The 15738-nt window shown below is 39.3% G+C and overlaps 1 protein-coding gene across 1 annotated transcript; it reads left to right on the top strand.

The window, feature by feature from the left end:
- Positions 1-2262: 2262 nt before the first annotated feature.
- LOC128177441 (uncharacterized) lies at positions 2263-12293 on the top strand. The gene is made up of 3 exons (XM_052844152.1): positions 2263-3149; positions 3279-4128; positions 11633-12293. The coding sequence occupies exons 1-3, from the start codon at positions 3098-3100 to the stop codon at positions 12045-12047; spliced, it is 1317 nt and encodes a 438-aa protein (XP_052700112.1). The 5' UTR covers positions 2263-3097; the 3' UTR covers positions 12048-12293.
- Positions 12294-15738: the final 3445 nt, after the last annotated feature.

Genomic DNA, 15738 nt, shown 5'->3' with positions numbered 1-15738 from the left:
AATTTGCCCGAAAATTGTCATGAAAAACAAGCATACTTTATATTCTCAATTTCTCCCTGCATTGCTACATTCTGCTGCATTGGCATTTTTCGAGTTTTTAGAAGCTAGCGTAATGTGATTTTTTTTTCAAGATCAAATTTCCTTTCAATTTACTTTTTGAATGGTTGCATGTCTTTTTCATTATGGAAAATTTGCATGTGTCGGGTGGGGAAAATTCCTTTGTCTGAATGAGAAATTTCCCCGAGTTTGGATGGAGAATTTCACCGAGTCTGCATGAGGAATTTCCTTGAATCTGGGTGAGTATTTCCCCGAGTCTGGATGGAGAATTTGCCTGTGTCTGAATTTGGAACATTGTGTCCTTGTCTGAAGTGGGATGCGGATTTTGCCTGTGTCTGGATCGGGGTTTGCCTGTGTCTGGATCGGGGTTTGCCTGTAACTGGATAGGGAATATTTCCAGCCTGTGCTGTATGGACAGCTTTCCTGTCTCAATGTGGGGAATTTGCTTGTCTTTGCCCGAGTCTTGATGGGAAGCATGCCAGTGTCTGTCTGGGTGGGTGGGGGGTGGGGGGGTGTTCCAGTGTCTGAATGGGAAGTTTGCGTGTGTCTGAAGCCGCGGATCCAGATTTTCTTTTCGCCTAGAGACTCAAGAGTGTTTAGGGCAAAATCCTCGAGGGCCCTTACATTCTTAACTTATGAGATTATAGAACGAAAACGAAACCGCGAAAGGCCTCAGTATTTGTGTTCTCGTTAAAATCTGTTTAAATAATATATATCATTATTTTGAAGAAATATTTAGAAAACAAAGATTGCGATTACTGAATCAATTTTTAGTAACAAGTTTGTGTTGCCTAATTTAACAACATGTTTATGTGTCTGAATTGGAAAGATGGGAAGTTTGTCTAGTGCATGTATAGATGGGGAATTACAGCGAATTACAGAATACCGGTAGAGTTTTCAATAGCTTGTTGGATTGCTCAATAGGGTTTTCAATTTGGTCAGCAAGGTATCACATCAGGTTTAAATCTAGGTCCTGTGGTTACTCAAGTGTAGATTGTTATTTTGCACTCAACCCATTCATTTTACACAAAGAAAACCTCTAGAACCCCTTCTATTGTTAGCTATTCTATTCATAGACTTTTAAAAAGAATGTTCACCTGGACAGCACTGGACTCTATAGAGCATCAATTCTGCTTGGAGTAATTTGAATTTTGTTTTTCAAAAAATGTAATTCAAAAGGCAGTTCTGAAGAAACAAACAAAAGAGAAAAGCATAACTTTAAAAGGGAGATATTTTCCCTGCAAAAAAAAATCATTAAACATTTTGGTTCCCTGATTCCTGATGCATCTTACAGCACTAATAAGTTTTTTTGTGCTGACTGCTTAATTAGTTCAGACTTTTATAGCAGTAATGTAGGATAACAGAGAGAAACAAAAAGGCCCAAAACGTGCAAATGTTAACCAGATTAACTCACTCTATTGCTGTCATACCTGAGTAATCACATGACCTAGATTTAAACCTAATGTGATACCTTGCTGACCAAATTGAATACCCTATTGATCAATCTAGCAAGCTATTGAAAACTCTACCGGTATTCTGTAATTCGCTGTAATCTCCTGCTTCAGTTTTTTCCTTTGGACATCCTTTTAACGCAACATTACTTAAAAACAAACGTTTGTTTCTTACCTTTACAAGGTCTAAATCCAACTAAATATCAATTTATTGATTTGAAAGTTTACGTTCAGTCCACTACCGTATAAGTCTATTGTCAAGTCAATCATTGCAAAAACCTGTCTGAAATGGTGTTTTTTTTACAATATTTTAATAAATATTCAACCAATTGATTTGAAATGCTTTTACTATACTTAAGAGGTGTACAACATTTGATAAACATCAGTGTTTTCTTTGAATCTTGCCCATAAGCTGAGGAAGACACACACACACACAGCAGAGATGATATATCCCCTTCGCAGCAAGTTGCACAAGGGGATAATTAATACCTGAAATGCCAAATGAGTCAGAATTGAATTGATCTTGATGTTGCTCAGTCCACTGACAGACTGGTGGACAGTCAACTGGATAGTCAGTATAAAGATAAAAGTAACATGAGGGAGTGGCCAATAGTGTATGAACATGTTGAATAAATTCCAAATTGTATTCAAAATCTAAAAGATTATTAATAAAAGTGAGGTACAGCACTCATGATAATGACTCAAAAGCTAGGACAACTCGGAACAATTATATTGACTAATTGGAGATAATTAGCTGAGCAGATTGATCCTTGCTAATTACTTGTCAACTGGCAAGAGCAAGCTCTAAAATACATGTTACACAGAATGGCACATCATGACATATCTCTGTTCTTTCAGAATAAGGAAATGATTTACAGAAAGATTCCATTAATAGCTTTAGTGACCATTTCAGATATCTGACTGAAATTAAAGCCAGCTGCCTATACTTTGATGCTCTTATTTTTATGCAATAGAAAGGCAAGAAAAAGGTGAAAATAATGTGAAATAATCAAATATTCCAGGAGGCTCTGAGTAAACAAGTTTGAAACACAGTCTATATTCATCATACACAAAATCAGATCATGAAATTGGTCTCCAAAAACTAAACTGATTCCACGGAAATTCCCAGGGTCTCCTTCTTTTGATAACCACTTAAATCCAGGAAATGTTTGCTATATAAGGCTGCCATTCATAGCTAGGACACTTCAATGAACATTTTAATTAAGTTTTAGGAGATGATACTTATATTCTATGCTTATTTTCTGTGCAATTAAATGACAAGAAAAGATAAAAACACCTATTACTTTTTCAAAATTCCATACCTGCTTCCCTGTATTGCTACACATGTAGCCATCACAGAACTTTTATCAGAGTCACATTTAGTTTACAACTGTTCAAAAAAAAGAAGTGAGAATTTAAAATCCCAAGTAAGTCTTTTTTACTTTTTGGGGGATATTATTTTATTGCGTTTAATTAGAAATCTACAGTATACACCTGCATGAGCTACTGTTGACTTACTAATACAATGTATTAGTAAGTCAACAGTAGCTTTATATACATAAAAGCATTCTCAAGTGGCAATTATAACAATGGATTGGACACATTACACATCAGCCTTGATTTGGGGATCTCATAGTTTCAGTAAGATATAGGATTTACATGACAAAACAAAGAACTGTTTAGAAAAGGATGTTGAACAGCATGTCTTGCAATTATCTAAAGTCTTTTTGCAATGAAATCATTTACAGCATATATTCCTGTATGTTTTAGGCAGAGAGCTGAGAGAAGAACTGGACCGACTGATTCATGAAATGACAAAGACCATCAAGGACTCTAAGAAAGCCAACATGGACAAGATTCACACCGCCCACCACACGGTCAAGCGGCGTCACTCCCAGCTCAACAGCCTGATCAAACAGGCCAAGGCTGAGATCAACAGAAACAACATCCATAACGTGCTCAGTCTGTACAACAACATCAACGACGCCATCGACGGCTACAACACAAACAGCCAGGACACCCAAATTGACTTCCAGTACTACAAATTCATAGCTGGCGAACTCCGTAAGGAAAACTTGGAGGAAATGTTTGGGAAACTGGAAGCAGAGGTGAAAAAATCAAACCAGGAAAATCCTTATGAGTATGTAGAACCAGCTAGAACGTGTAGCCTAAAGCAGGACCATGCAGATACAGAAATCCTGTGTCAGTTCAAAGCGTGCGAAAAAGGCATTGCAAGCATATGTCCATTCAAGGAAGATCGGGCGTTTTTGCGAGATAATACAGGAAAAGATATAAAACTCATCAAAGAGTCAGGAAAAGTTTTACGATCCCTCACAACAAACACCAAAAAGAGCGACGTCGCAATCACGTCAGAAGGTGTGGTACTCATCTCTTGTCCGGAGTTATTCTGTGTTAAAACGTTCTCCTCTGACGGAACAATCCGCAAGCTTATTCTGACTGAGGATTTACATCCATACGGAATAGGTGTTCATTTTGACACAGACTCCATCGTTGTGGCATTGGTCGATTCCTGGGATTACAATGTAAATTCAGACAGCAAACGATTTCTCAGGAAATATTCCAAGGAAGGGGAGACAATTCAGACCATTGAAAGTGTAACGTGTGTCCAGCCGAGCGGTTGCTATTATTTATTTGGACACGTACCCGGTTACACCCGGGATTCTGCAGAGCATTTTATTGTAAATTGGCCTGTTGTCTTTCAGGCTAAAAACGAACTGAATCAATATATTTACGCTGATTACTTTAATAAATTTACTAAATCAAGATATTTACGACGATTGGTACTTAATCAAATATTAATTTCACAGGGATTTACCTAAGCCCAAATCAACCACAAGTTTCCCCTTGTTAAACTTGCAATCCAATGTCCCCCGACCACTAGCCCAGGCTACCAAACTACCCCTTTACCAATGCCCCCAGACAATTGGCATAACCAAGGGTTCAGGCTACTGACCTGAGGTCTCTAACCAGTTGATTTCCCCAGCTCCCTTTGACACTGGTGTACAGGCTTATTCAGCCTTTATTGCCGAGTGTCAAAGCTACGGTGGTTGATCAACTGGCGCAACCTATACTATAAGGCTTCTTCAGCCTTATGTAGCCTTTAATCTAATATGGCCTATTCCGCCCTATTACGTAGCCTTTACTTACTCTATGCTCCTAGAGATCTTCTCAGTCTGGCTGCAGTGATCACACTCTCTCAATCTGCCGACTACCGCTGTTTATATAGCCTCGGCACATTCCATCTTTACTTCCAAGGGGGAACAGACTATTACCATAGAAATACCCTGTACTACCCTATTTTCTATAATTGGTATGACCTGATTCGTCACATCACCCACCCCTTAAAGTCATACGTCCCGTATGAATACAACTATTTATTTTTTTTTTTAATTTTATTAAGCTTCAAACAATAGGGACTCAAGAATATCTTTCTTAGAATCCAGTTCTTGCATATTCATTTTGACATTTAAAATGTACAACCATTCACAACAGTTTCTTTCTCTCGATCTTCTTGATCTGTTTTCCCTCTTCTATCCATTTGGTGATGATCTTGACACTTTCAGTAAAGTACAGTGGATCAGTTTGGCACTCTTTGTCTTCAAAGGAAGGTTTGTCCGCGGCTGGCTCACAAGGCGGAGTAACAACGTTAGTCGCAGCTTTTACTGGAGCACTTACAGGCAACGGCCTAGTTTGCTTCCGGTAGATTCTTCCTTCTTTAAGCTGCAACTCTTTTGAACTCATGGATTTCTTCTTGCTGCTCGCTTCAGCTGAGTCATCATTATCACTTTCACCATCACTTATATCCTCTTGTAGTACGCTTTGGAGGTCCCCGGGGTCCTGTCTGACCCAAGATTCTGCATCTGACTCATTGCCGTCACACTGAGCGCTACTCAGATTCAATCCGTCTGCCTCGCCACTGTTTTCTTCACCAATGTCATGTTGCCTCTTGAGATGCCTTCTCAGATTCTTGGGGGTAGTAGAACTAAAATCGCAATAGTTACAAAATAAGAGATTCTGGCTACAATTACCGATGTGTTTTGCCAATTCGTCATCTCTATTGAACCGGTAAGGACAGAATGGACATTTCCTGCCCTTGTTTAACGTGATCTTCGTCTTTGGCATTGCAACCTAAAAAAAAACAAAAAAAACAACAATGCAGATGTTAAACTATCTTTCTAATAACAACAGCTACCAACAATACAGATTTCCACATGTTTATCTAACTCTATATCTAAACTAAACTAATCTCTAATATAATCTGACATCCACTTAGGAGGACGTCTTTCCCTTTTCGAAGGACCAAGCAAACGCTCATCATTTGGGCACTGTTGTCCCAAAGTCGACTCTGACACTTGGTCGCCAATCTGGTTATTCTCACTATCAAAGTCATCTACAACATCAAGTTCTTTCAGTTCCACGATGTCATTCGGACTTTCCCGCTCAACTAACTCATCCAGCTGACTGGATTCTCCCCTTAATAATTGGGGATGTTTAAGTCTGATCCGATCTACGTGGACAACTTGTTCTTTACCCCTTTGTCCACAATCTACCCTATAATTAAGTTCTGAGCACTTGCCCAAAATCTTGTAAGGTCCCCGCCAGAAAGATGTCAATTTTGCAGATCTACCAACCTTCTTAACTGGAAAATATACAAAAACTATATCACCAGGGGAAAACTTTTCAAAGCTAAGCTTCCGATCATGGTATGTCTTTTGTCGACACATCGCTTGCTTTGTATTCTCTCTTACTATACTGTGGGCTTCTTCTAGGCGTTCCTGTAACTCCCAAACCCATTGGTTTCTAGGTGTGATTTTCAAATCTCCTGGTAATTCGTACATGAGATCTAAGGGTGTAGTTGTCTCTCTGCCTAGCATTAAGAAGTTCGGGCTATAACCAGTGGTCTCATGAACAGCTGACCGATAGGCTTGCATAACATATGGAAGAGATTCATCCCAATTTGTCTGATGGTCGTTCACATAAGCACTAAGCATGGTGGCTAGGGTTTTATTAAACCGCTCTACCATTCCATCACTTTGAGGGTGGTAAGGTGACGTCCTTGTTTTCTCGATATGGAGTAAGGCACAAAGTTCTTGGAACAAATTGCTTTCATATTGCCTACCTTGATCGGAATGAAGTATCGTAGGCACTCCAAGTTTTGCAAAGACTTCTTCAACCAATATTTTTGCAACAGTTTGAGCTTCCATGTTAGGCATTGCGAAGCTGTCTGTCCATTTGGTAAAATAGTCAGACACCACCAATATATATCGGTTACCCCTATCTGTCTTTGGCAATTCCCCTAAAATATCAGTAGCTACCCTTTCCATGGGGATTCCAGTTTCTACAACTTTCATTGGAGCTCTCTTGGTAACGTTTGGACTTTTTCTTTTCGAACACGTCTCGCAGCCTGCAACGTATGTTCTAACATCCTTTCTGCATCCAGGCCAATAGTATTTGCTTCGTACCTTTTCCAGTGTCTTTTTATGACCTAAATGCCCAGAACCTTTAAAATCATGGCAAAAGTAAAGTACCTTTCGTCGTTCTCTGGCTGGTATAACAGCTTGAAATATATCATTTCCTTGTCCAGTTACCCATTTCCGGTAGAGCAAGTCATCTTTGATGAGTAGCATGTCCCATTGTCCCACAATTTCTCGGACGAAAATACTTTTTCCTGCCAGATCCTCTGATTTTGGTTTGATCCCTCCCTTCAACCATTTTATGACTAAGGCAATATCCGCATCTTTTTCTTGGATACTTTTCAAAGATATGTCATCTGGCAATTTGGTTTCCCCTGCACTCTTAGTAATGGTATTGACAGACCCAGGCATATCCTCTTGATCCCACGAAGAAAAGAAACCACACTGTTTGCAAGGAATTCTACTGAGAGCATCAGCATTCTGATGTTGAGCTCCAGGTCGATGTTCAATCAACATGTCATATGTACTAAGCACCTCTAGCCACCTCGCCAGTTGGCCTTCCGGGTTTTTGAACTTCATTAGCCACCTCAGTGAACTGTGGTCCGTTCTTAGGCGAAATTGTCGTCCTTCCAGAAAATGTCTAAAGCCTTTAACAAAATGGACAACCGCCAGGAGCTCCTTCCTAGTGACACAATAACTCCTTTCACTCTTCGACAAGGTACGACTTGCATATGCGATCACTTTCTCGTGACCATCTTGTTCTTGAGAAAGTATAGCCCCGATTGCATCCCTGCTAGCATCGGTATCCAATATAAACTCTTTACTAAGGTCAGGATGACCTAAAACTGGAGATGTTGTGAGTTTATGCTTCAACAAATCAAACGCAACCTGGCAATCATTATCCCAGACAAAAGGCCTTCCTTTCTCAGTCAACTTGTGTAGGCACTTAGCAATCTTCGAGAAATCTTTTATAAACTTCCTGTAGTACCCACAGAGGCCAAGAAAAGATCTTACCTCACTTGCATTGGAGGGTACGGGCCAGTTTCTCACACTTTCAATTTTTTCAGGATCTGTGGTTATTCCTTCTTCTGATATAACGTGGCCCAGGAACTTTACAGATCTTTGAAACAAATGACATTTCTTGGCCTTTAGCCGCAATCCAGCAGACAGAAGTCGGTCAAACACTCTCCCTAAGTTTACCATCATTTCATCGAATGTTTTACCCATTATGATGATATCATCCAGGTAGACTAGGCATATGTCCCATTGCAATCCAGCCAATACCGTTTCCATAAGTCTTTCGAACGTGGCAGGTGCACAACAGAGTCCGAACGGCATTACTCTGAATTGAAAGAGACCTCTGCGAGTGGCAAACGCTGTTTTAGTTTTGTCTGCAGGGTCAAGTTCTACCTGCCAGTACCCAGAAAACATATCCAAGGTAGAGAACCAACTGTATCCGGACAATTGCTCCAAGGATTCGTCAATCCTGGGCAAAGGATATGCGTCTTTGACTGTGCTAGCATTAAGACGCCTGTAATCTACACAGAACCGATAGGAATTGTCTTTCTTTTTCACTAGCACAATTGGCGAGGCCCATGGGCTTATTGAAGGTTCAATGATATTGTATTCCAACATTTCCTCAATATTCCTTTCAATTTCCTTTGACAGATGGGCCGGAGCACGACGAACTGGTTGTTTGATGGGTCTCGCATCCCCAGTATCAATTTTATGCTTCACAATGTTGGTTTTCCCAAGATCATTGTTACTTTTGGCAAACAACGATGTGTACTGCAACAGAAAAGCTTTCACTTCCTTGGCTTGTGTCTTTGAAAGATGTTTTACAGAGTCTTGATACAACTGTTCAATGTCATGCCGCTCTGCTAAATTACACGAGTCACTTGAGCTCACAGCGTCTGTTTCTTGAAACTGACCGATTTCAGTATTCTTATAAACCACCTTTGGCTCAGGATCTACATTCAACAACCTAACAGGTACAATGTTTTCAAGAGGTCGGACAAATGTTCTGGCTGTCAGTGGCCTATTTGTGTCTTCCCTTTCTTTAGACTCTACAATACCTTCTGATTGTAATTTTCTATCATCCAAGGTACACACTTTCCCGGGTACAATTAATTCGCTTCGAGGGGGTATGCTGACCGTTTCTTTGGCCACTACCCTAAAGCATCCAAATTTACCTTCGTAAAGCACTGGAATCCGTTCATCCTGAAATGACAATACACCATGTTTCGTATCTATGATCATATCAAAACGCTTGATCATATCCAACCCCAGTATACCCTCAACCTGAAGATCGGCTACCAAAGCTAACGTCTTTACAACATGGTTCCCTATTTCCACCTCAACGTTTACTTTCCCTTCCAGTGCCAATTCTTCACCATCAGCAGTAAACACTTTCATGCCAGGTTCCTGAACCTGTACTTCACAATGTTCTCCTACGGCTTTCATTGATACTGACGACAACATGGTGACAGTGGCCCCTGTGTCCACTAACATTTTCACTTTAAAACCATTAATCATGGCATATATGAACATTCCCGCTTCATTTGAGCATGAACCAAGTCTTCCAGTCAGATGACCATTTGACCCCTTATGTTCATACTTTTTCACAGTATCCCGCTCTTCTGAAGTTTTATTATCTTGTGTACCCTTGTCCTTCTCTGGACAGTTCTTTTTATAATGTCCTCTCTTATGACACCCGTAACATTTAACTGCATCCATTGTTTTACCTGGTCCAGGTGAATATTTGAAAGGCTTTCGATCAGACTGGCCTTGGCCCTTTCTGAGCTGTTGTATTTCCTTGTTCATATCTGTCACATTCTTTTCTATTGATGCCATCCAGTCCTTCAACTCTATCTTGAAAGATTCCTCACCAGCTGTTGTATCAGTCATCAACTGGTGTTGGTAGGCCCGATAACCTCGTTTGTCTTCTGCCCTAAGGTATGCCTCCAATTCTACGGCGTGCTTTATGGCATCATTTAAATCCCTTGGACGAGCTTGTTTAATTCTTATCCTCATGTCCGAGTCAGGCAAAGCATCCAGGAATTGTTCCATGGCCAGGGTTTCCCGCACTTCAGATGGGGCTTTTGGGTAGGCAAGATTGGCCAGTCGTCTAACAGCTTGTCCTAGTTCTGGGATGGTCTCTGTTGCTCTTTTCCGCCTTTCCCTCAGTTGAACTCTATACAACTCTGTTTGGTTGGGCGGGGCAAATCGTTCTTCTAATGCCTGAACCAGATAGTAATAATCGGTGTTATCACCTGGCAAATTTCCAAGGACCGCTTGAGCTTGACCACGAAGAGATGCTGCGAGAAATAAACCTTTCTCCTCTTCTGTCCACTCATTAAGTTTACCAACGGTATTAAAATGGGTCTTATAGTCCAACCATGAACCACTTCCATCATAGGTTGCCGCTTTGACCTCCCGTCTATTAAACCTCCGAGTCTCCGTCTCTTTTCCTTGGACAGTTGGTCTGCGATAACGCCTCTCAGTGACATTGCCATTATTCACCACAGGTCCAATGTCGCACCTATTTGTTTCAACCATGGTATCCATTTCCTCATTAAACCTTACTTTGGGACGAGTATGGTCAAATTGTCTATCGGGTCTAACATCAGGAAAATGGTCAGCCAAAGGGCTCCTGGGAATAATCGAAGAAGGTCGACCACTGGCAATTCCCGAGTCATAGTTATTACGAATCTCCATTTCGCGAGGCCTTGGCGTTGAATGCATGACATTTCCTTGCTGTCGGATACTTGTTTCTAGCTCTCTTATTTCCTCATGTAGAACCGTCAATTCTCGTTCCAAGTCAGCAGTTGCCATTATTCACAATAAAATATAAACACACAAAACCTTTATTAAAGTACCAGAAAATATCTGAACAACAAAAATTAATTTCCCTGATCTGCAGAATCCCACCGCTGCCACCAAAAATTATGTAACGTGTGTCCAGCCGAGCGGTTGCTATTATTTATTTGGACACGTACCCGGTTACACCCGGGATTCTGCAGAGCATTTTATTGTAAATTGGCCTGTTGTCTTTCAGGCTAAAAACGAACTGAATCAATATATTTACGCTGATTACTTTAATAAATTTACTAAATCAAGATATTTACGACGATTGGTACTTAATCAAATATTAATTTCACAGGGATTTACCTAAGCCCAAATCAACCACAAGTTTCCCCTTGTTAAACTTGCAATCCAATGTCCCCCGACCACTAGCCCAGGCTACCAAACTACCCCTTTACCAATGCCCCCAGACAATTGGCATAACCAAGGGTTCAGGCTACTGACCTGAGGTCTCTAACCAGTTGATTTCCCCAGCTCCCTTTGACACTGGTGTACAGGCTTATTCAGCCTTTATTGCCGAGTGTCAAAGCTACGGTGGTTGATCAACTGGCGCAACCTATACTATAAGGCTTCTTCAGCCTTATGTAGCCTTTAATCTAATATGGCCTATTCCGCCCTATTACGTAGCCTTTACTTACTCTATGCTCCTAGAGATCTTCTCAGTCTGGCTGCAGTGATCACACTCTCTCAATCTGCCGACTACCGCTGTTTATATAGCCTCGGCACATTCCATCTTTACTTCCAAGGGGGAACAGACTATTACCATAGAAATACCCTGTACTACCCTATTTTCTATAATTGGTATGACCTGATTCGTCACAAAAGCATAAACAAAACATTGACAAACGGCAACAAACCCCTGATTGTGTCCCCTTATAAAGTTCGACTCAGTCAATACACTGGGGACATCGGTGTGGTGAACTGGACAGGACCAAACCAAGGAAATGTTCTCGTGTTTGGTACTTACGGCACCCTGAAATATACCTACCCTCACAAAACCGATGTAACCTTTGAACCTCATGACATCACATTTGACTCACAGAATCAGTCGGTTGTAGCTGACGCAGTCAGTCAACTCTTGCATTTACTCAGCGCTGAGGGAGACCTCTTGCGAACTATTTATCAGTGTGACAACACCCCTTGGTCCCTGGGGTACTTTGGGCGGGGCAAACTATGGGTGGGCCAGAGTGATGGGACAGTGAGTGCCATTAGATACAAGTTCAGTAAAGACAAAAGATAGCAGGAGTCAGTAAGGAATTCAACGGATCCAATATTTTCACCTTCAATGAGAATATTTTAAAAGAATCAATAAATGAAGGTTATACTTAAATGTTTATTAATTTTGTTTTTTGATTTTTTTGGCTGGGGGGATGTTTTAAATTTAAGAAGGTTAGTCTTTAACTATTTTCCTGATTTTGCTGATCACAAACAAAGAACATTTATGTTGCCAATATTTCAAAAGAAATTAATAAATAACTGTTGTATTTATGTGTATGAATTTTGTTTTTTGGTTTTTTTTTTTTGGGGGGGGGGGGGTTGTGTTTTAGCAAGTTAGTCTTGATATATGTTGAGACAAAGGCAAACTTTTACTTTCAAACATTCTTAATGTACATTTACTATGGAATATTAATATCTTATAATTTAATAATAGTTTGTTGAACAGCATTAAACACCAAAGTATTTCAGGTCACTAAGAACAAAGATTTAAATATTGTTGTCTGACAACAAAGTGGGATGTTTGTGACCATTTTAGATGACCTATTTATTTTTAGACAATCTATTTATCTCCTTGAGATAAGGAGGTCTGAAAAAAAACACAAGAAAATTTTTAAAGTTATTAATAATATTTCAAAGCTAAAACATTTGAATTTCCTCATATTTGAATTTCCTCTTTACTGAACAAAAGTTTGGCCAAATATATCATATTTAGAATTTTTGGCATTTTAAGGTAGATCTAATGGTTAATTTGTTGACATTTTAAGGTGGATCTGATGGGTAATCTGTTGACATTTAAGGTAGATCTGATAGGTAATCTGTTGACATTTTAAGGTAGATCTGATGGGTAATCTGTTGACATTTTAAGGTGGATCTGACGAGTAATTTGTTGACATTTTAAGGTAGATCTGATGGGTAATTTGTTGACATTTTAAGGTAGATCTAATGGGTAATCTGTTGACAATTAAGCCTCCTTAAAGTTTAAATGAAAAATCAGATAATACACATTCAATTTTCATCATGTACGGTAGTCAGTATTTTAATGTACTAAAAATAAGTGATATTTCTTATATTGAAAAAATAATCAATAACTTACATCAATGTTAAATCTCATAAAGAATTAGAACTTAGTATGTAACAATCAATGATATAAACTTGCGGGACTATAAACACTCTTAGCATTTGAATTCATGTTTTGGTATAAGACATCGACATTTAGGTTTTATTCCTTAGTTTGGGCCTGTTTAACAGGTATAAAACAGAAGTTAGCAGGAAGGTAAGTTGAGTATATATAAACAAAAAGATAAACTAACACGTTAAGTCATCACCCTAGTTTTCACCTCAGGGACATGAAAACCATTGCATATAGCCTGACAAGGCGCCTATTCTTCCTTATTGCGTACTTATCATCTCTCATCTACTTTATAGATTCTTTAGAATTGACAATTGATTAGCAACTAAAATAAAATGTTGTGCAAAATATAGACAAACTGCAACAAAAGACAAGTGTTTGAAAATTTCTTAAAAGTTAAAAATATCATGTATGACCTACTTTCTTGCAATTCGGGCGCTGGAGAGCCACCATCGACCTATTTCCTGATCAAGGTCAAGGTTGGTCAATCTCTGGACCAGGGTAAACAAAGTGCGGCGGAGGGCTAGGAGGGGCTCCTGGGTCCTGAACGAGCACTATGAGGCAAGAAAAGAAGGAAATGTAATAGACGTCTTGAACATATTTTACTGTATATAAGTTACAGTAGGTTTGAACAGAAGTTCTAAGAACTTTCTAGTTGTCTAAATGACTTACAAGGTACAACTAATATCACTTTTTCCATCACCATAAAGTAGAAATGCAATTCAAATTTTGGATTTTATTATGCTATTTGATAAGAAAAAATAATAATAGGCCCATTGGCCACGTTGCTCACCTTAGCAACATAGTCTGAGTCTAACCCTACTCTGACATAAGTCAATGTAATATCAACAATACTGTATAATAATGCACAAAAAGGTTTTTTTCATACTTTATTTTTAAAATAAGATAGCAAATGACATAACTTTACCTCTTCACTACCCTGAAATGCTCCACAAATGCACACATGAGAATCAAAGCACCATATTTGACAAAGACAGTTTATAAGTAACTACTCAGTAAATTCAAGCACAATTGAATGTTCAAGAAAAAGGCTGCCAATTTTTGTAGGAGTCAAGGTAGACAACTAGCATACCATAAACAAACAAGCAACTAGTGGTGTCACTTACATGGGAGTGCTATGGAAGCCCATGCCTGACACACATGGTGGCAAAACACACAGGCTGCACAGCTTTTACACTCTGTCTCTGGCTCGCTACCTGGTTAATCACTTTCACATCAACCAGCATTCCAGCTCAAAAAGTTTCGAACAATTTTCTAAAGCAGTTTCTTCAACTGCAAATTTAAAATAAATAAGGAATAGGGTGTATTCTTTGACTCCTTGATTACTTTCTCACCATAGACCATCCAGATTTCCCGGCAGATAGAACAATGGCTATCCTTACCATGTTATTTAATAAGCTCAATGTTCCCATTACCAAAAACAAAACAATGGGTCCCATGACACCTTGGAATTATCCTGGAGTCACACGATATACTGAGAATAAGAGAAATGTTTAGACTTTCAGTGCTTAAAGGATGTACCTGATGTGAGATATTACAACTTCTAGGCTATCTTAACCTTGCTTCACATGAACCAATACCTGGAAGATCTTTCAAATCTCACCTGTTGCGCCTTGCATCATTAATCTGTTGTACATCTTAATGTTGAATGTTATGAAAATATACAGAAGTGTTTCCTTAGAACAGTGGAATGAAGTTTCCTTCTCTTGCGACACTGAAGCTGCCAAGAGCATACAACTATATACCGACAAATGGCCCGAAGATTTGCCAAAGGAAGAAGATAAAGAAATGGTAAGAGGTATGAGAATTATACCCTATTGTGATTGCTTCACTTCTATGCAGTCACCTTTGGACCACGAGCACATTTGTTTTATTGTAACTATAACACCACGGTGATAATCATTCACAGAGGACGCTCTAAAGCAATTTCCATCAAAAAGTTAAGGAGACAATTTACCTTGTGCTCTGTAAAATTCAATTTCTGCATCCTTTCAAAACATCTTCCTGGAAAGACTAATCTTATAGCTGACGTTTGTCTCGTTTTCAGATGCCAAATTCAATTGATTGGCTCCCAACGCAGACAGCCAATCTCAAGCCTTGCCCTTCCATGAAGAAAGTCCTTTGGAAACTTCCAGTAAGATAGGTGCACCAGTGTCAAGCTCAGTTTCATCCTCAACTCAAACTATGTACTATTAAAAGTAAGATTCACGCAAATGAAGAATTATCCTTAAGTTACCACCAATTATACCCTCATGTACTGTGCTGCTTACTGCTACAATTCATTGAATTTGTCTTACCAAACCATTAAGGATTTGTTACCATCACTTATTACAAGGAATTCCAACCCTTCTGCCTTGGAGAAGAAATGACTTAGACTGCAAATCCTGCTAAATGGAAACAAATGGCAAAGAAGTCTCACTAGACTAGTCTAAATCTATTTCCACCAATATCTTATTCGATATGGAATTATCACTGCAACAAGGAATTTTTACACATAATTCCGATATACTGATGTCTACAGTGGCCTTGTTTGGATTCCTTAAGATGCGCTGAGTTCACCTGT

Source organism: Crassostrea angulata, chromosome 3 (assembly GCF_025612915.1).
Source record: "Crassostrea angulata isolate pt1a10 chromosome 3, ASM2561291v2, whole genome shotgun sequence".
Lineage (NCBI taxonomy): Eukaryota > Metazoa > Mollusca > Bivalvia > Ostreida > Ostreidae > Magallana > Magallana angulata.
The sequence above is the reverse complement of the archived record's forward strand: the minus strand, read 5'-3'. Positions and strand labels throughout refer to the sequence as shown.